This window comes from Lampetra planeri, chromosome 41, assembly GCF_965212315.1.
Source record: "Lampetra planeri chromosome 41, kcLamPlan1.2.h2, whole genome shotgun sequence".
In the NCBI taxonomy this organism is placed as follows: domain Eukaryota; kingdom Metazoa; phylum Chordata; class Hyperoartia; order Petromyzontiformes; family Petromyzontidae; genus Lampetra; species Lampetra planeri.
This window is the reverse complement of record NC_136147.1, coordinates 5,644,468-5,664,897: the sequence shown is the minus strand read 5'-3', so window position 1 is coordinate 5,664,897 and position 20,430 is coordinate 5,644,468. Positions and strand designations below refer to the sequence as shown.

At 54.0% G+C, this 20,430-nt stretch overlaps 1 protein-coding gene across 1 annotated transcript in view; it reads right to left on the bottom strand.

Moving 5' to 3' along the window:
• The window catches only part of BMPR1B (bone morphogenetic protein receptor type 1B), a 96,487-nt gene that overhangs the window by 15,135 nt on the left and 60,922 nt on the right, over positions 1–20,430 (bottom strand). Inside the window, exons 3-8 of the mRNA XM_078613405.1 lie at positions 11,985–12,129; positions 10,065–10,167; positions 6,330–6,435; positions 4,761–4,851; positions 1,624–1,762; positions 631–823 (exon numbers count right to left, since the gene is read on the bottom strand). Of these exons, the coding sequence (XP_078469531.1) occupies positions 631–823; positions 1,624–1,762; positions 4,761–4,851; positions 6,330–6,435; positions 10,065–10,167; positions 11,985–12,129 (777 nt within the window). The remainder of the gene's footprint in view (positions 1–630; positions 824–1,623; positions 1,763–4,760; positions 4,852–6,329; positions 6,436–10,064; positions 10,168–11,984; positions 12,130–20,430) is intronic.

The window sequence follows — 20,430 nt, the reverse complement described above, 5'->3', positions numbered from 1 at the left end:
AAAACTGGACTCCCATGGTAAAACTGGACTTCCATGGAAAACTGGACTCCCATGGTAAAACTGGAGTCCCATGGTAAAACTGGACTCCCATGGTAAAACTGGACTCCCATGGTAAAACTAGACTTCCATGGAAAACTGGACTCCCATGGTAAACTGGACTCCCATGGTCAGGGGTTGGGCAACCAAAATAACAAGAAGAGCCATTTTTTGGGAATTCAGTAAAAAAACACTCAATATTTCAAGAGCCGCAAATGCAGTTGCTGACCCCTGAGCAAGGAGGTGGCTCAAGAGGTCATAGGTGCACCGAGCCTGGCACAGCCGAGACTACCAAGTTCGAATCTGTGGCTGTAGCTGTAACTTTCTGACCCGCCCCTGCCTGACATAACGGCCACCGCATCGCGAGCTTTCAAATGCGCTTCCGCGGCCGTCTGGAACGCTCTTCCGTCTGATATTAGGAATCCACTGGAGCTACGCACTTTTAAATAATCTAGATCGAAAAAACGAATTTCTTTAGAACAGATTTTTATGTTTATTTTGCTGTCCATGGGGCGCAAGCGGCACCAGCGCCTTGCGCCGTGCCCGGCAACGCTTTTCTCCGCCGCCGTCACCGCCCCTGCCGTGGCCTCTCACCCAGGATGTTGTCGTGCCGCATGAGCACCGTCTGATAGATCTCCGTCTCGCGGAACCAGCTGGCCTCCTCGGTCGTGAAGAACACCTTGACGGCCACCTTCTCCCCGCGCCAGCGCCCCATCCACACGTCGCCGTAGCGGCCCTTGCCGATCTGCCGCACCATCTGGATCTGCTTCGCGATCGTGCGCTGCACCTGCGGGGGGGGGGGGCGCACGACAGCGTCGGTACGTGCACGTGCGTAGCGTCGCGTGCACTGTGTGTAGGTTGGTTTATCTGAATAAATAAAAGTACCGTACACGTCTCCTTCACACATCCTGTCTCTCCACGTGAAAGTGTTGCATTGGAAAAAATACGCAACCAATCAGCCCCGCGGCCTTCTGGGAGTGCTTTGCCCCTGCAGCATTGTTTCAAGACAAGCAAAACTCTGGACCAGTTTCGACACGCGGTGTCTCATCAGCAGAGTCAATCTTGCTCCGGCAAGTCCACATCAATGAGGTGCTGGTGTGGCCGTCACCACAACCGGCCGTCTTTGTCTCCTCGACATCTCACGTTTGCACACACATCGTTATCAAAGCTCAGTCGACCTACAGGACGGGGGAAGGCCCAGGACCGGCTCAGATCATTGTCACCGATGTTGGCCCGTGAGTGGGAATCGAACTCTGGTTACCAGGTTCGTCCCGTGGTGCGCTAACCGCTACGCTACCACTCCCCACACACACATATGCACTTACACAATAACAACCGCCATTCGCCACTAAGTGGCGGTGACGTCACCACGACGCTTGTGCCAGGCCATGTGCACCTTGAGGCCACGTGAAGTGTCGAACGCCCGCTGGCAGGAGGTCATGGGGCAGACCCAGTTGCCACGGGTCGACTGACCAAGATGACCGAGATGACTGGCTGATGCACCACCTGTGCCCCCTACTGTACCAACTTGCTATGCACATACACACACACGTATACACACACGTACACACGTGCCCACGTACGTACCAGCAGTGGGAGCCCTGAGCCGCTGCCGGAGCTCTGGCACTGATCGAAGAGGTCGCGGAGCGTCTCGCCGGGCGCGATGAACGTCTCGTGCTGCTCGGGGTCGAGAGCGTACGGCCGCAGCTCCGTCTGCTTCCTGTGCCTGCAGCCACGGCGGGGACACGGGGCGAGTGCGAGGTCGAGGGTGAGAGAAGGAGAGCGAGAGAGGGGAGAGAGCGAGGTGTGAGAGAGTGCGAGAGAGGGAGTGCAAAAGAGAGAGGGAGAGAGAGCGTGAGAGAGTGAGAGAGCGGTGGAGAGAATTCTAGATTTGAAGCTTTCGTGACTGCAAGGATTCATACTCTCAGTTCTTTCGGTGAAGTCACGTGGGTAAAAAAATGAAATTAAAATTAATAAAAATAAAATAATAAAATCACGACGTTTCGGAGGCAACACAAGTCTCCGTCGGTCCCACCTGATGACGGAGACTTGCGTTGCCTCCGAAACGTCGTGATTTTATTATTTTATTTTTATTAATTTTAATTTCATTTTTTTACCTATGTGACTTTACCGAAAGAACTGAGAGTACGGTGGAGAGAAGTAAACGCCAGACTGGGGGTCATGTGGCACAGTTTGTCGCCGGCTATCACAGAGTTCGGTCGTGTCACTACAGTTCTCTGCGGTGAGTACACGGTCTGTAAAAACAGCGGCGCTACTATGCCTCTCTAAATAAAGTTGACGCCGAATCGCTTGGGCACGTACCGAGAATCAGAGGTGAATGGGACACCCGCCCTGTAACTAGCAGATGTCTCGGAATGGGAACGGGTTTAATGAGTGTTGATACACGTGGGAGGAAACCAGAGCATGAGCAAAGGGAAAAAGTTCATCCCATAAAAAAGTAACAGATGATATTAGTCCGTGCTTTGCTGTTCCGCCTTGTACGTAAGTTGAACATCTTTCGCACCGTGCTAATCGGAGGTACGGAGGAAGGTCAACAAACTAAACACAAACAGCAGTTGTAAACACGTGAGTTGGAATCGCACGAGTTGTAAACACATGAGTTGTAAACACACGAGTTTTCAATCTAGATTGAAAAGTGCATCGCTCAAGTGGGATTCCTGGCAAGGCAGTTCGTGGGCACATCCACAGCCATCGTGTGAGGAGGTGCACAACTCGTGTGAGGAGGTGCACAACTCGTGTGAGGAGGTGCACAACTCGTGTGAGGAGGTGCACAACGCGTGTGAGGAGGTGCACAACTCGTGTGAGGAGGTGCACAACTCGTGTGAGGAGGTGCACAACTCGTGTGAGGAGTGGTCCGCCAACCCTCACTGCTGCCGCAATAGTGCTGGATTCCAGGACACGTGTGGAGAGACAGCGCCCACCACTCACCACCCACCACTCACCACCCACCCACCACCACCACTCACCACCCACCACCACCCACCACCCCTCACCACCACCCACCACCACCCCTCACCACCACCCACCACCACTCACCACCACCCACCACCACCCCTCACCACCACCCACCACCACCCACCACTCACCACCACTCATCATCCACCACCACTCACCAACCACCATCACCACTCACCACCCACCACCACCACTCACCACCCACCACCACCACCCACCACCCATCACCACTCACCACCACCCCTCACCACCCACCACCCACCACCACTACCACTCACCACCCACCACCACTACCACTCACCACCCACCACCCCTCACCATCCACCACCCCTCACCACCCACCACCACCCACCACCCCTCACCACCCACCACCCCTCACCGCCCACCACCCCTCACCGCCCACCACCCCTCACCGCCCACCACCCCTCACCACCCACCACTCACCACCACTCATCATCAACCACCACTCACCACCCACCACCACTCACCAACCACCATCACCACTCACCACCCACCACCACCACCCACCACCCACCACCCACCACCACTCACCACCACCCCTCACCACCCACCACCCACCACCCCTGACCACCCACCACCACTACCACTCACCACCCACCACCCCTCACCATCCACCACCCCTCACCACCCACCACCACCCACCACCCCTCACCATCCACCACCCCTCACCACCCACCACCACCCACCACCCCTCACCACCCACCACCCCTCACCGCCCACCACCCCTCACCGCCCACCACCCCTCACCACCCACCACCACTCACCACCCACCACCACTCACCACCCACCACCACTCACCACCCACCACCACTCACCACCCACCACCACTCACCACCACTCACCACCCACCACCACCCACCACCCACTCACCACCCACCCACCACCCACCACCCCTCACCACCCACCACTCACCACCCACTCACCACCCACCCGACTAGGATATACGTTGTTAGACGGAGGTATATATATACTTATCCATCACGTCGATTATCCAAACAACCTTTATTCGGCCCAAAAATGTGAACTGGAAACCCAATCATGCAGGTCCCCCCCCCCCCGCCCCGCTCTTCCGTGTGGGCGAGAGGAGGGAGGCCGAATGAATGATGCACACAGACGGATTAGCCAAGAGGCGGCTCATTCAGCGACCTTTAATTTAAGCGTCAGTCAAGCGGCGACAATGTCTACACACAATGACAAGGATCCCCCCGCCCCCGGATAGCCTCAACAGACTTGGGGCAAGTGCTGTTAGCGAGGGGTGCCTGTGACGGCTGGCACGGCACACGAGGGGGTGAGTGGCCAGCCACCACGCTCGGCCACCTTTGTCTCCCCAATGGCGATGTTTACCGCACGCCGCACCGGGTACTCGTTTACGGCCGGGTCGATCTAGGGGAGGCCCAGGACCGGTTCAGATAGTCTTCACTGGCGCTGGTGGCCAGGAGGGGGAATCGAGCTCGGGTCACCGGGTTGGTAAGTGCAGCGTGCTAACCGCTGCACCACCGCTCCCCTAGACATGTACACGCACGTGTGTGTGTGCGTGCGTGCACCACACAGCGAAGCAAAGACCTCCCTCTGAGCGGTACGGATTGGTCGAGCACCGACAAAGGCCGCCGCACGGTGCACGCCGTGGGGGTGGCCGAGACCCATCGGCAACATTGCCCAGCCACCTTTGTCTCCCCCCCCACCCCCCCCCCCCCACCGTGCTCCCCCAGCACCCCACCGTCTCTCACCTGAAGTAGAGGAAGAGGAAGAGTGAAAGTAGTCCCAGGACGCAGAGGCAGACGGTGAACAGCATCACCATGTGAGTCATGCTCAGGCCCACTGCAACACGGTGACGCACACACACACAGACAAAGATCACTCGTGTAGCCTTAACCAGACCTGTTGGGGCAAGTGCTGTTAAGGCCGGCATGGTACACATACCGTGTCAACCCATACGGTTTAACCCGGATTCTCGCGCAGGGAAATTTAGCTTTTCAGGTCCGTACGGCGTGCAGCCGTTTCAATGCGGGCAAAGTAAAAATGTCTATTTGTTTGTGTTTCTCCCTTGTGATGGGTCTTTCTAGGGTCAACGTTGAGATTTATAATGGCACGGGGTGACCAATGAGGTCTAAATTGGTCTGTAATAAGGTAGGGCACTGATAAGGGGTTGACAGGTGTGGGTACACAAGGTGGTGGGGTGACCAACACCACACCCGGCCGCCTTTGTCTCCCCAAGTGGCAATGTTTACACACTGCGCTGGACACTCAGTTGAGGCTGAGTCGACCTAGCGGAGGCCCAGGACCGGTTCAGATAATCGCCACCGGTGTTGGTGGCCGTGAACCGGGACTTGAACTCGGGTGGCCTGGCTCGTAGCGCTAACCCCTACGCTACCACACACACACGCAACATTAGCACGCGAACACGCGCACACACACCCACACACACCACTGTAAGAGAGCGCCTGTGGAGGTCGGCATGCCGGGGGCGAGGGGGTACAGGTCGTTGGGCCGGTGCCACACGCCAAGGCCTGGGCCGTTGTTCGGCGTGCCGCCCTAATTTTAGGCCGAGTTGACCTATGTGAGACCCACGCTGTTTTCAGCGGCAGGTATCGATTGTCGTTGCGTGGCCACCACCATGATTTATACTGCCAGCAGCAGCAGCACCACCACCACCACGTGGAGATTTACTGGAAGGGTGTGCTGCATTCAGTGTATACGTGCAAGGCAAAGATCCCCCGTATACCCTGAACAGGCTGTCGGGGCAAGTGCTGTTAGTGAGCACCTATGAAGTCCGGCACGGCACACGAGGGGGTGGGTGGCCAGCACCACGCCCGACCGCCTTTGTCTCCCTAGCGGCGATGTTTACACACCGCACCAGGTACTCATTTGAGGCTGAGTTGACCTAGGGGAGGCCCAGAAGCGGTTCAGATAACCGTCACTGATGTTTGCCGTGAACGGGAATCGAACCCGGGTCGCCAGGTTCGTAGTGCAGCTCGCTAACCGCTACACTACCGCTCCCCACATGCAGGGACACACACACACGTGCAGGGACACACACACACGTGCTCAGGGACACACACACGTGCAGGGACACACACACACGTGCAGGGACACACACACACGTGCAGGGACACACACACACGTGCAGGGACACACACACACGTGCTCAGGGACACACACACACACGTGCAGGGACACACACGCACGTGCTCAGGGACACACACACACACGTCGAGACACACACGTGCAGACACACACACACACACGTTACAGGGACATACACAAACACATACGTGCTCAGGGACACACACCCTCACCTGGCTGGGGGGGTGGCGGTGGCAGCGTGGGTACGAGGTCCAGGTTGCAGTAGTTGTAGTCGGAGCAACACTCGATGGCTCGGCGAACTCGAGCCATCTTCGTGTCCTGCAGCGGCAGCGTGCTCACGGGTTAGCGACATGCGCTTGCTCTCGCCGGCGACGTGCGATAATCGAGAGAGAATTTGTACAACGTTCTCGAAGCGAGATTAATAAGATAAGGCGATGGTACACATGTACAGCGAAGTACGGACGGATAAACTCAAACTTACTCTTTGGTTCTTTCGGTGAAGTCACGTAGGTGAAAAGAAAAACGAATTCTTGCTGTGGTTGTCACGCCTGATGACGATTGCTTGTGTTGCAATCGAAACGTCGTGATTTAATTTACTTTTTTTTTCTCACCTAAGTGACTTTACCGAAAGAACCAAAGAGTATGGATTCTTGCAGTCACGAAAACTTCCAATCTAGAATAAACTCAAACTTGATTTGAAGCTTTCGTGACTGCAGGAATTACTCTTTGGTTCTTTCGGTAAACGTCACGTAGAAATAAAATAAAATAAATAATAGAATACGACGTTTCGTTTGCAACCCTTACTAGTGGGCTGTGTCGGGTGGTGGCGGGTTTAAACGACACATTTATATATTTATGCGATCTAACCCAAAAATCTCTATGATGAATGAACTCAAACTAAAAACTAAACGTTTTATTTTCCCAGGTAAGGCCCACTGAGCTACATAGTTCTTTTTCAGAAGCGACCTGGCCACAAATGATAGCTCAACGAAGTGGCTTATCGCGTGGAAATGTATAGCAGCCAAACACTTCAAATGCATGTTGATTCTATAATGTGAAGAGAAAAACCGGAGGACCCTGAGAAAAATCCACGCAAACACAGGGAGAGAGACACGCAAACTCCAAATATACAGCAGCAGGCGTCAGGGTCGGGATCGAACCCACGACCTCCTGTATACCAGGCGAGGTAGTTAACATCTCGCCACCGTACTGCCCATATCATCCGTCCCTTTTGCAACGGGACAGAGCGTTACCCCCTGCCACACGTGGGATTTCTCCCGGTGCTCCCCCTTTTCCGCCAACACGTATGAACTAATTTACTGGCTGAAAACATCTTGATATATGGAGGACTGCAGAGCTCACCGTCTCACAGCCTTCCAGCTCGTCTGCGATCGCTCGGCGATGGTGAGGTGCCACTCGCATGAACGACGCCACGTATACATATAAACATAAAACTAAACTAAACAATGAAACGTTTCATGATTTCAACAGCACTAACAGTGCAGCTGTTGATCGAAGGTCACGCGAAATAAAAACGTCACGCGTTTACGTTCGTAAACACGGAAGAGAAAGTCGTGGATGCGCGTGGATTCTGGAAGGCTGTTCCACCGCTCGTTTGGTCCCGGAGAGCGTTAAATTAGCGACGACAACGCCACACGTCGAGCCGGGCGATGAGACGACGTCACAGCGACGTCACAGCGACGTCACAGGGAGGGGAGAGCTGACGTGAGCGCTGCTTTTCCCGCACCTCCGATTGGCGCGGCTGGCTACGCACGGTGCGAAAGACGTTCATTGCAGAGTACGTAACGTCGTCGAGCGAGTCCTTTCAGCGCCGGTGTGTGATGTCACCACATTGGCCGAAAAGGCTTTTCTAATCAGCGACGGTATTTTAAATCGCCGAGTTTCGGATCACCCTTCGATAAATTCAGCCGCGTTCGTTGTTGGATGTGTCGAGAATTCACAGCGCAACTTTACACTGAATACTGAATTTTATATTTTTTTCGCCAAATTTTGGACGAGCCTACGATAAATTCGGCCGCGTTTATTATGATTATTATAGGGCAAGCCGCCAATTCTCAGCGCAAGTTTACACTTAAGATTTAACTTTACATCGGATAACCTTTGACGGACAGGGGCCTCATGCATTATCGGTTTCAACCCTGGCCGAAAAGCGTTATATATTTTTCCAAGAAACAACTAAAAACAAATAAAACCACGATCCTGCAACAAGCGCGCCGCGCCAAACGATCGACAGAACAGCGCGGGTCGGCGTTCGAGTGGACAGGCGGCCGGGCGAGAGCGAGCGGAGCGATTCCACCGTTGGAAGAGTGGCGTCAGCGTCCGCGCGGACAAACGAATCCGATTGACGGCCGCAGGAATTTACGACGACGGCCGCTGACGTCACTTGGCTCGCCCGGTTGCAGAAATCCAGGTGCTGCGTGACTCTCGCTATCCGGAGCCCATCGCTAATGCAAATGTTTGTGTGGTGGGCTGCTGTGATTAACCACCGTACCCCCCACGAACTCCCCCCCCCCCCCCGTGTGTTTGCAGTGAGATTTTTTTTTTTACAGCAGGCCACGTGCAAATAAACCCAGGTGAACGTACGAAGGGGAGAGTGGGACGACAAACGTAGAAATAAATAAATGCATTCATCACAAGGCGCCATATCTGATATCTCGATTGCCTCTATCCCTAGAAGCAGGTGCGTCTCGGTGAGCTGTCGCGATATCCTGTTCGGACAAATGTCAGCGTTGTTATGGTGGCTGCAAAGTGATTATTTTCGTCTTGAAAGTTTTTCCCCCCCGGGTTCTTGAAACTGGCAAAAATGAGAGGCTTTAGCGGGCAGTTGGGAGGTTCTTAAGTAAACAGCAGTGTGGATTAAAACTAAAATAATTATCGACTTGGGGAGTATGAAAGTGGTGGAACAGTTTTTTTTATGGCATGGAATCGGTGATGCACCGTGCTTTAAACCGAGCGACCCGAGTTCAATCCCAGGACATGGCTAACATCTGTGGCGAGCGAAACGTGAACCGGCCGTGGGCGGCATCGCCAACTAAACCTAAACTATAAACTATTTTTATTTTACCAGGCAAGGCCCACTGAGCCAGAAAGCTTTTTTTTCAGAAGCCACCTGGCCACAAACGATAGCTCAACGGAAGTGGCTCATCACGTGGAAATGTACAGCAGCCAAACACTCTGAACGCGTGATGTCGATTCTAAATGTGGAGGGAAAAACCGGAGGACCCGGAGAAAAATCCACACGACCACGTGGAACAGAGACACGCAAACCTCCTGCATACCAGGTGAGGTAGTTAACATCTTATTCATAATCAACGTTTTTGGGTTTAGATCGCGTTATTTATAAATGTGTCGTAACCCTCCACCACCCGACATGGCCAATCAGTAAAACAGTGTCACGTTGACAAAAGACAAATAGTTCACTGCTTTAGCCCACCGGTGTGTTGAAGCGTGAAACCACAACATTTACAATTTTTGAGTACTGTGACGTTTCGCTGGTAATTGCATCCACCATCATCGGGCAATTCGCCAGAATGGTGAGGCTCCGCTCTGGCTCCCGGTCTTAAATAGAGCATCTTGCCAACGTGCCGCCCACATCATCGGTCCCTTTTGTCCGGGACAGAGGTGGCAGCAAGCTCGACCGTGCCCGACACCGTTCCGCGACGCGCCTCCTGACGTCCGGCGGCGTCGACGGGGTCGGCACGGACGGCGGGTGAAGCCGTTCCCGAGCGATATCGCGCGTCTCGAGCTCACGCGTTGACGACGGCCGGCGGGAAACGTTCATCGCCTGCACGCGACGATCTTCTCGACGGGATAATTCGAAGGCTTTGACGTCGCTATATCCGTACGACGGAAGAAGACGAAGGAGGAAGAGGATGGGAATAGATCGTGGCGAGCGGGCGGCAGTGTGTGCGGGCGGTTGCTCTCACCCGGCACTGGAAGTCGGAGCCTTCCTTCTGCACGCAGCCCGAAGTCACCACCACGTCGCCCGACTCATCCTCCTCGATGATCGTGAAGCACTGCCCGTTGGTCCTGTTTCAGTTTTGTTCCAACCAACGAGAAGAACGAGAAGAATGAGCGGATTTCACTTTCGGGCGCCAAAGTGCCGCCCTCCCATCTGCCCCGCCCCCACCCCGCCCCCTACGGTGTGGATCCGAGTCGGCTCCAACGGATCTGGGAGATAGCTCCGTGGTTTCCGGCTTCCGCGCGCCGTTCCCTAACACGACGGAGCCCAGCGCCGCTCCCGCGAGGGGTCCCGAGTGACGTTTCACTTCGTGACGACGGCAGCGACGGTGGCAGCGCACGCAAGGAGACAAATCGGGGAAGTCAGGGGGGGAAATTATGTCGAAAAAATCCGTTGCAGGATTGCCGCGTGTTGGACGCCCCTCTATGCAGCAGGGCGTGTGTGGGGTAGCGCTCCGATTGGCACGGTGGTTGGCTACGTACGGTGCGAAAGAAGTTCGACGCACGTGCGCATGTACATGATCGCTGCCCCTGGCGGTCCCCCTTGGGAGAGGCGGCAGCGAGGGCATTGGATTGGTGGAGATGAGAATTGCGATGCGCGTGAAGGCTCCGAGTTGTGATGACGTGCGTGTACGGAACCGGGAGAAAAAGTACAAATAAAATAACTTCATCTTTACCGAGGCTCGCACCAGGGCACGCGGGAGGGCGTGTGGCACAGTTTGGCGCCAGCTACCGTAGGTGTGCGGTGGTCGTGTCGCCGCGGTTCTCTGCGGCGAGCGATGTCTTTAAAAACAACGGCGCTACTACGCCTCCCTAAATGAAATGAACGCCGAGCCGATTGCCTTTTCCGAGATTCCCCTTCAGTTCTTAGTCTCGCCATGGGACGGACTGCTCGATTTTTATCGTGCTTAAGCGATTCGGTAAGAGCGATTCCTCAGCCAAAGCGCGTTTTTCGCTGAGCGCGGCAATTACTCCCCAGCAACGCATATCCTGCCTCGTCAAACGAGGAACTCCGAACCCCGTAATTTCCCTCCTTGTGACGCGCACGAGTGGTGCGGTCGCTCACAAACGCGACCTCCTCCGTGCCGTACGGGCGAGCGGGTGGACCAATTGCCGGGCTTTAGGATCGGTGGTGGGGGGGGGGGAGTAACGTAATAAAGTTCACCTTTCGCAATGTTTAGAGCGTGTTGGCAGGTGCTCGCTGTGTGCGCCGATATCGGCCGCTGTGTTTGGCGAGTGCGTGCCGTGGCTGCTGCCTGCGGTTTGTGCAGCGAGGTGTCAGCCAAAGCGTTTGTAAATAGACGCATGTGTGTGTGTGCGTGCGCGTGCGACTGTGTGACTGTGTGTACGCGCGGGGCGAGTGGTGGCGCAGCGGTTAGCACGTTGCACTATGAACCTGGCGGCCCGAGTCTGATTCCCGAACTCGGGTCACCGAGTTAGGTGCTGCTCGCTAACAGCACTTGCCCCACAACAGGCTGTTACAGGATAAACGGGCCACCTTTCTGTTTGTGAGTGTGGTGATGCCGATGGTGGCGTTTGTTTTCCAGGTAGGCATGCGAGTGTGCGGTTGGGGTAGCAGTGGTGGTGGCAGTCGGACGAGTGAGTGTGGGGTGGGGAGGAAGGTGAGCGCGTGGTGAGCGTGGCGGGCGCGTGGTGAGCGTGGCGAGCACGTGGTGAGCGTGGCGAGCACGTGGTGAGCGTGGCGAGCACGTGGTGAGCGTGGCGAGCACGTGGTGAGCGTGGCGAGCACGTGGTGTGCGCGTGGCGAGCGCGTGGTGAGCGTGGCGAGCACGTGATGAGCGTGGCGAGCGCGTGGTGAGCGTGGCGAGCGCGTGGTGAGCGTGGCGAGCACGTGGTGTGCGCGTGGCGAGCGAGGCTCTGCATACCGGCAGGTGCCGTTGACGTTGCTCTCGGGGCAATGGTGCGAGCAGAGGCACCACAGGGAGCCCAGGACGTGGTCCGGCGCTGGCGTGGGGGCGTCCTGCTGGGCCCTCACCGCTCCCCCACGCAGCACTCCGTCCAGACCCTCGCCTGCGCGCGCAAACACAAAGATCCCCCGCGTAGCCTTCAGCAGGCCGTCGGGGCAAGGGCTGTTCGCGTGCGCCTTGAGTAGGGCGCTAGGGTGCACCGATCCGAGGGGGCGTAGTCGACCCAGGGGAGGTCCAGGACCGGTTCGGATGTTCGTCACCGGTGTGGGCCGTGAGCGGGACTCGAACTCGGGCGGCTGCACCACGCGGCAATGTTCATTAGTCAACACCTTCTACTTCGCCCAAGTCTGCCGTGGTGTGACGTGGGGTGAGCTGGCTCAATCTCCTGGCAAGGCAGCTGAAAGAATGGTGCGTCAATGGTAGTGATGAATGTACTTGTGGTGATGGTGGTGGTGATGATGGTGGTAGTGAGTGATGGTGGTGGTGGTGGTGATGATGATGGTCGTGATTGGTATTGGTTGTGGTGATGATGGTGGTAGTGCTGGACGTTGGTGGTGGTGATGATGGTGGAAGCGGTGGAGATGGTGGTGGAGATGATGATGATGGTGGTAGTGAGTGGTATTGGCGGGCAGCAGTGGTATGTCACCCACTCATCGTTATCGCTGAATAAGAGAGAGAAATAGAATTTGCTCACGACGCAATCACAAATTGCTAACGACCCATTTCTGCACTTGGACGGCTGCGGGGAACGGAAAAAGACCCCCACCCCCCACACACTGGATGAAAGGAATGAGGAAGAGGGAAGCTTTCACAAACACAAAATTACCAACCCCCACTCCCCCCACATCCAACTCCCCTCACCATAAAAAAATTTACCCGTAAAAACAAAGTTTTTCACTCTAAATCCTTTATATGCGTGGCGGCTAGAGTCCTCTCGTCCTCTGGCTTGAGATGGCTGCCACCTATGGGTCAGATGATTGTCTTCCAGCATTAAGCAATTGGTAATTAAATATTTAAAAAAATTTCCCTAAACAGTTAAAATTTTGGAATTTTTTTTTCACGAAAATTAATTGTCACGCACAACGAGTCTGTGTGGAAAATGTTAGCTCGATTGGATCACGGGAAGTGGGTTAAAAAACGACCGAAAGATTTGCACGGTCGTAAGCAAGCAAGCAAGCACACAAGCACGCAAGCAAGCGAACTTAATGTAAAGGATTTAAAAAAACAAAAACTGGCTGTCCATTCGCCTCGACTTCTGATCAGTGCAAAAACACACAAAGCCAATTCTCGTCACGAGCATGGAACGGGTCACAGATGCCGCAAGTCCGCAGGTCCCACGGCAAAACTCCCAAAATACACTGCAGGCAATCTGGGCAAACCGGTCACGTAAGCGAGCCTCCTCCTCACTTGAATTCACCAGGGCCAGTAGTAAAAAGTTGTACTTAACGCGTTCGTGTAAAAAGGTTTACTGTGATAAGGTTTTGTGAGCTGCTCCGCTCCTGTGCGGATATCGTGTCTTTCACAAGGTCACCGAGAAGAATCTATTTTCTCATATTTGTCCTGTTGTTTTTTTTACACCAATCTTTAGCGTCTGTTTATTTGTCTTTTGTTTTGTTAGGCCCTTGGTCGATCCACTGCTGGATGTAGCGCATCACCACGGTAAGAGGGGGCGAGGAACTGGTTCAGAATTGACTAACAAAACGGCCATGATGCACTTTTCAGAGGCAGTGTTTTTATTTTCTGTAAGTTCTTGGAAATATGCTGAATATGCCCGAGGTGCCAATAAAGTGATTGAAATGTGATCACACGTGCGGTGAGATGTTAACTACCTCGCCTGTTACGCAGGCACATTTGGAGTTTGCGTGTCCCTCTCCCCGTGGTCGCGTGGATATTTTTTTTCTTTCCGGGCCCTCCCGTTTCTTCCCCGTCCACATTTAGAATCAACATCGCGAGTGTTTGGCTACGATACATTCCCACGTGATGATGACAAGCCACTCCGTGGAGCTATTATTTGTGGCCACGTCGCTTCCGAAAAATATCTCCTACGGCGCCAGTGGGCATTACCTTGTAAAATAAAAAAACAGTTTAGTTTTTAGTTTGTTGATTGTGTGGTGGGTAGTGCGGGGTGGGTGTGGGGGGAGGGGATGGGGTGTGGGGGGAGGGAGAGCGCAGAGCTTTGGGGACCGACCCAAGTGACCCGTGACCTCTCCATCCCCTGGGGTGTGAAATATCAGAGCTCCACGTAAATCCGTCTCCCTTTTGTTTGCTCAGGCGGGAGGAGGAGAGGAGGGTGGTTGGTAGGTGGTGGTGGCAGTGGTGGTAGTGGTGGTGGTGGCCACTGGGAAGAACACGGAGGAGAATAGCAGCGGTGCAGGGGGTGGCGAGTGGCATAAAGGAACACATCACGGGCAGGACGCGACAAACGCGGGGGGGTTGCGTGGGGGTGGAGAGCAACGCCGAAGCCGACTCTTGACAACAACCGCGGTGGCGGTTGCCCAGCGTCTCTCTCCCCATCTCTCCGTCTCTCTCTCTCTCATCCGTGCGGCGTGTGCCGCTTTGCATGTCGAACTTCTTTCGCGTCCTACGCAGCCCACCGCGCCAAGCGGAGGTGCGGACACGGTGTTGTCGAGTCTCACGTCGCCGGTTGGAGGGTTGTGGTGGTCGATAAAATGGGCACCACAATGTGTGGGGACGTGGAGGAGGGGTGGGGGTGAGTCAACAGCGGGTGTCCTGTGGAAAGCCTCGTCCCCGCCATGGCAATGTCGAGTGTCCATCCCTGGTTCAGGGCACATTCGAGCAGGACATCGCTTCACGCGACTTTCGCTGCACACCTATGGAACGAACAACTGGCCTGCCTGCCTGCCCTGGAGATCGTGGTTGTGGTCAGCACCTGTCTCTTGTTTAACTTGGGGGTGGGGTTACGATTTGTTTTTTTTCCCCCTCCTACATAACCCTCCCCCCTCCTCCTTTATGTCACCCTCCACCCCACCCCCCTCATCCTCTCCCCCCAACCCCCCTGAGCTTTTTGTTTTATAACTCATCGCTGTGTGCGCCCTTTGGCCCTGAAGTCACACCCACAGTCTGTGGTGGTGAAACACTTCCAGTCTGTGGTGGTGAAACACTCACAGTGGTGGTGAAACACTCACAGTCTGAGGCCACACTCACACACTTCGTGGTGGCCGAAGTTTGAAGTCACACACACACTCTGTGGTGGTGAAACACTCACAGCCTGAAGTCACACACACACTGTGGTGGTGAAACACTCACAGTCTGAGGCCACACTCACACACTTTGTGGTGGCCGAAGGAATGCATAACCTGCAGCAAATAAAAAATTAAGTGTAAATAAATATGTAAACGCCAGTCACGAAGGTGGGGAAGTTTTTGTTTGTTACGTACGCATCTTCGCGGGGCGTGCGCGTGCACATGCGTGTGCGCGTGCACATGCGTGTGCACGTGCACACGCATGTGCACTATCACGCGCAGACTGTTGTGGCAAGTGCTGTTAGCAAGCGCCTATGAAGGCCGGCATGACACTCGAGGTGGTGGGGGTGAGCAATACCACGCCGGGCCGCCTTTGTCTCCCTAATGCTGATGTTTACACACCGCGCCGGGTACTCATTTGAGGCCGAGTCGACCTAGCGGAAGCCCACGCACGACCGGTTCAGGTATTCGTCACCAATGTTGGCCGTGAGCGGGAATCGAACTCGGGTCGCCAGGATTCTTTGTGTAGTGCGCTAACCACTACGCCACCGCTCCCCACACATGCATACGCACGCACGCGCATATACACGTGCATGAATGTGCTTACACGCACAACATGCTAATACAAACACACGCCTACACAGGCATCACGTACATGCATATATATATATGCATATATATATATGCATGTGAGTGTGTGCACGTGCACACACTGGCAGACACACGCGCACACACGCGCGCACACTCTCACACTCTCACACACACTCACAGATGCACGCGCGCACGGCAAGCTTGGCAGGTGTCGTTGGGTTCTGGATGAGTCGACGGATTTACGACTAGAACGAGGTTTTTCAACGGCTCTGTCAAAGAAAGCATTCGGCAGTTTTATATTTAGTTTTTGTGTTTACTTCAAAAAAAGCTCGCACACACACACGCGCACGCGCGCCCACACGCACACACACACACAACGTGCCAGGCGGATTATCGCACCATGGGGCTTTGCGAGAGACGTTGGCGCAAATGGGGGAAGACCTTCATCCCAGACCATGACGGACGATGATGATGATGATGACGATCGTAACGATGATGACGATAACAGAGCTGCCGCGTAGGTGACATCCTGAGGACGGCGGCACTTATGATGAGCTCACATTGGGGAAAGGCCTTCATCCAGCAGTGGACTGACCATGCCTTATGACAATATCTTGCGTTCATTCACACACACACACACGCTTCCTGGATTCGTCGCAATTAATGAATTAGTTTTATTATTTATTATCAGAGCTTTGTGGCGGTCTACAATCGCGCTACCTGGATTTGGACCGCTCGCTCGGTTATATAGCAACGATTCTCACCAAACGTACACGCCACGCAGCGTCATCATTAAATAAGTTAGCACATTATATATATATACGTGGCACACTCTTGCTGCTTCAGTAATCATCATCGTCATCGTCTTGATCAGCCATTGTCCATCCACTGCTGGCTGATGGACTCCCCACAAAGCCACCATGAATCCGCCCGCGGTCCTGTGACGCCACACTCGAACTCACTCCTGCGCATCAAAAACCGCTCTCATTGCTCCGATATCTCCGTGGCGGCCGCCCTCTGCCGCGTGGTCTCTCCTTTCGCCACGAGACACACTACCTCGACGACCTCACCAAGGGGCACGAAGCATCACGCGAACCTCGGGTCATCCACGACGGCTCGGCCATCGGACAAAGACGGCGGTCGCCGCATCATCGCGCGGCGCTTTCGGATGCGCGAATCGCAGAAGTGAACGCGGAGTTCGGCACGGTGCCCGGCGGACGATTCGAACCACAATAGCTCGCTCATCTCGTCAAGAAGCACAAAGCATCACGCAAACCTCCGGTCATCCTCGCAGTAGCAGCAGCAGCCGCTGTTGGCTGGCCGCCGAACAAAGACGGTCAACGGGATGGCGCTCGTTCAGATGCGCTTCTGCGGCCGTCTGGAACGCTCCTTCCTATCCGATATTAGGTTGCCCGCTGGAATGGTACACTTTTAAATAATCGAGATTGAAATACTTTTTCTGTAAAACTGCTTGTTGTTGCGTTTCGTTTGTTGTCCTTCCCCCGCACCTCTGATTAGCGTGGTTGGCTAGGTACGGTGTGAAAGAAGTAAGTTCAACATAAATATACAGTAGATCATCGATTATCCGGTAGCTTCAGGTGGGTGGGGGGGAGCCGGATTTTTTAAAACGCCGGATAATCACTACGTCATTATTCAAAATAATTTAGTCTTGCACATTCTTGCATGACATTTTTTATGAGCGTTGTATTTTAGTTTTCTTTGAGTGTATTTAAATGTGTTTACTACAGTACTGGCAAAATCAGCATCACCACCACCACCACCACCACAGAATTAATTCCCTTATGAAGGAAGAGAGCCGGGGGGTCCCTTTGTCATGCGCAGGAGGGCGAGAGCCTTGCTCCTGCCCTGGCACACGGTGAAAAGACGCCCAGATCGAAGGACACACAGAAGGCGGCGAGGGGGCACGAGAGAGGCGGCAGAGGGTTTGAAAACGCTTAATGAAGCGATGTTAATCCCCCGGAGTGTGAGGCCGGAGTGTTCTGACGAAGGGGGTGGTGGTGGTGGTGGTGTGGGGTGCGTGATGAGAAGTTCGGCACAACAGGGGGGAGGGTCACGATGGGTCATGGAGAGGGGGCGGCAGGGGGCGGCCATGTGGTGGGTGAGGAGGTTTGTCTCCTTCTAACAACCAATCGCACTGTGCCCCTGCAGCCCTCACAGAACCATGAGAATCTTGATTGAGACTGGAGAAATCCGATGATCTCTGGAGCTCTTTTTAACAGACGCCCAAGCAGGGGCGGGTCAGAAAGTTACAACAAACGATACAAAAAGAACAATCCATCATCATCATCATCTTCATCGCCATCAGTAACCGGGCCGCCGCCTGTGCCTGTCACCACCACTGAAGCGCTGTTGCTGTGCACACGTGGATGCGTCGAATCCATCTGTGCGGGGAGCTCGTGGCGTGTGATCGCCCTCGTTTAGCGATCGCGATGTACTGCTCTACAGCGTGGCCACTTAGCTGGGGGCTCTGGTGGTGTATGTACGTCCGTTGAACTTCTTTCGCACCGTACGTAGCCAACCATTGCTTATCGGAGGTGTGGCGTAAACTCTCGCCATGGTGACCTCCTGCGGACGGCGGCACCGACGACGAAACACGACGGTGCCGAGCTCGCATCGATGGTCGTGGCCGAACATCCCAATGTAGCGGGACCCTCCTGAGAGAGTCCCGACGTCCATTGAGGCGTCGTAGATGAGGCGGGGTTAAAGGCGCAGCCCTGCAACGTCTTGCCCACGCCCACTGCTGGCGGATCGGCCCCCACCAACAGGCGGTGGCTTTAGAGAGTGCCTCTCGAGGGAACTTGGCCTACTCTTCCACGCTGGCCCAGGTGGACAGAGGATTTAATCAACTTTCACCATTGCTTCAAGTGCCGTGCCGGGAGATTGAACCGGTTGACCTCTGGATTGCAAGTCCAGTGTGGTCATTCATTGTGCCACGGCACTATGGAGTTACCAATTTCTTGATTTTATTTTACAAGGTAGGGCCCCCACTGAGCTATGTGGTTCTTTTTCAGAAGCGACCTGGCCACAAATGATAGCTCAACGAAGTGGCTTACCATCATGTGGAAATTTATAGCGGCCAAATACTTTCAACGCATTTTCTAAATGTGGAGGTAAAAAACAGATGACCCGGAAAAAGTGATCACGGGGAGATACACACAAACTCCAAATATACAGGCATCATGGCCGGGATCGATCCCACCACCTCCTGTATACCAGGCGAGATAGTTAACATCTCCTACCATGGCACCCTTCATAAATAAACCAAAGACAACATCATGATGATCATGACCATCATCATAACGAAACGTGAAATAAATATTCAGAATTAACTAGACGAATATTCCAACTGTTTTGAAAGCGCGTAAAAATAAGCAAAATGTGGTTGGATTTTTAGTTTTACTTTTATGTTTCTCTCTCCCTGGTGGCCTCTCTCTGGATTTGTTTGTTTATTTTCATGAAACCGAGGGAGCGCTTTTATCTTTTTTCTGTTTCTGGAGCTACCACCAAACTTTGTAGACGAAGACTGAAGCATCTCGGAGGCCAGGGTGAATTCTTTTTTCAAAAAGGGACACCCCCCCCACCCTCGAAAAGTGGTATATAGGAGGTCGTGGGTTCCATCCCGACCCTGACGCCTGCTCTGTATTTGGAGTTTGCGGTGTCTCTCTCCCCACGGTTGCGTGGATCTTTCTCCGGGTGCTCTGGTTTTCCCCTCCACATTTAGATTCAACATAATGCGTTTAGCGTATTTGGCTGCTCTACATTTCCCCGTGATGATAAGCCACAACGTTGAGCTATCATTTGTAACCAGGTCGCTTCTAAAAAAGATCTATATTGGGCAGTGGGCCTTTCCTGGTAAAATAAAAAGATTAGGTTAAGTTTAGTTTCACAAACCAGGTCGCTTCACAAAGAGAGCGATATATCTAGCTCAGTAGGCCTTACCTGGTCAATTTAAAACAAGTTTAGTTTAAATCGTTTAAAAGTAAACAGACAGACGGAAAAAACAACTCACCGCGAGGGGCAATGGAGCTGACAACGAAAAGAAACCCACGTGTGGGGCGGACACGAAGCATTACAGGAAATAATAAACGGCCACACCGAGAGCCAGCGGGAATTTGCCGGCAATTAAAGCACTCAAGGCGGAGTTCCACGGCCGTCACTCCACCGATCCGGCCTGCGGTTTGGTTGAACCCACCATCCTCATCCTCATCCCTGCCTGCCGAGAGAAGCAATCATTTGCAACAATTATCTGCACCAAACAAACTGAATGGAGCGAGGCTCCCCCTGTGCATGACAAAGGGCCCCGCTCTCTTCCTTCGCAAGGCAATTAATTATTTGGTGATGCTGCTGCTGCTGCTGATTTGGCAGTATATATGCACGTGTGTTGTACTTCAATCGGAGGTGCCGGTGGAAGAACAAACTTAACACAAAAAGCAGTTCCAAAGAAATTAGTTTTAAATCTCGCTTTGAAAGTGCAAAGCTCCAGTGTACTGTTCAGTGAAACTCCCCTTAGCCCAATGATCATAAAGAACCAGACTTAGCGAGGTGCCCTTCATGATCCTTGGGACAAGGTAAAGGCGTAGCCCTGCAAT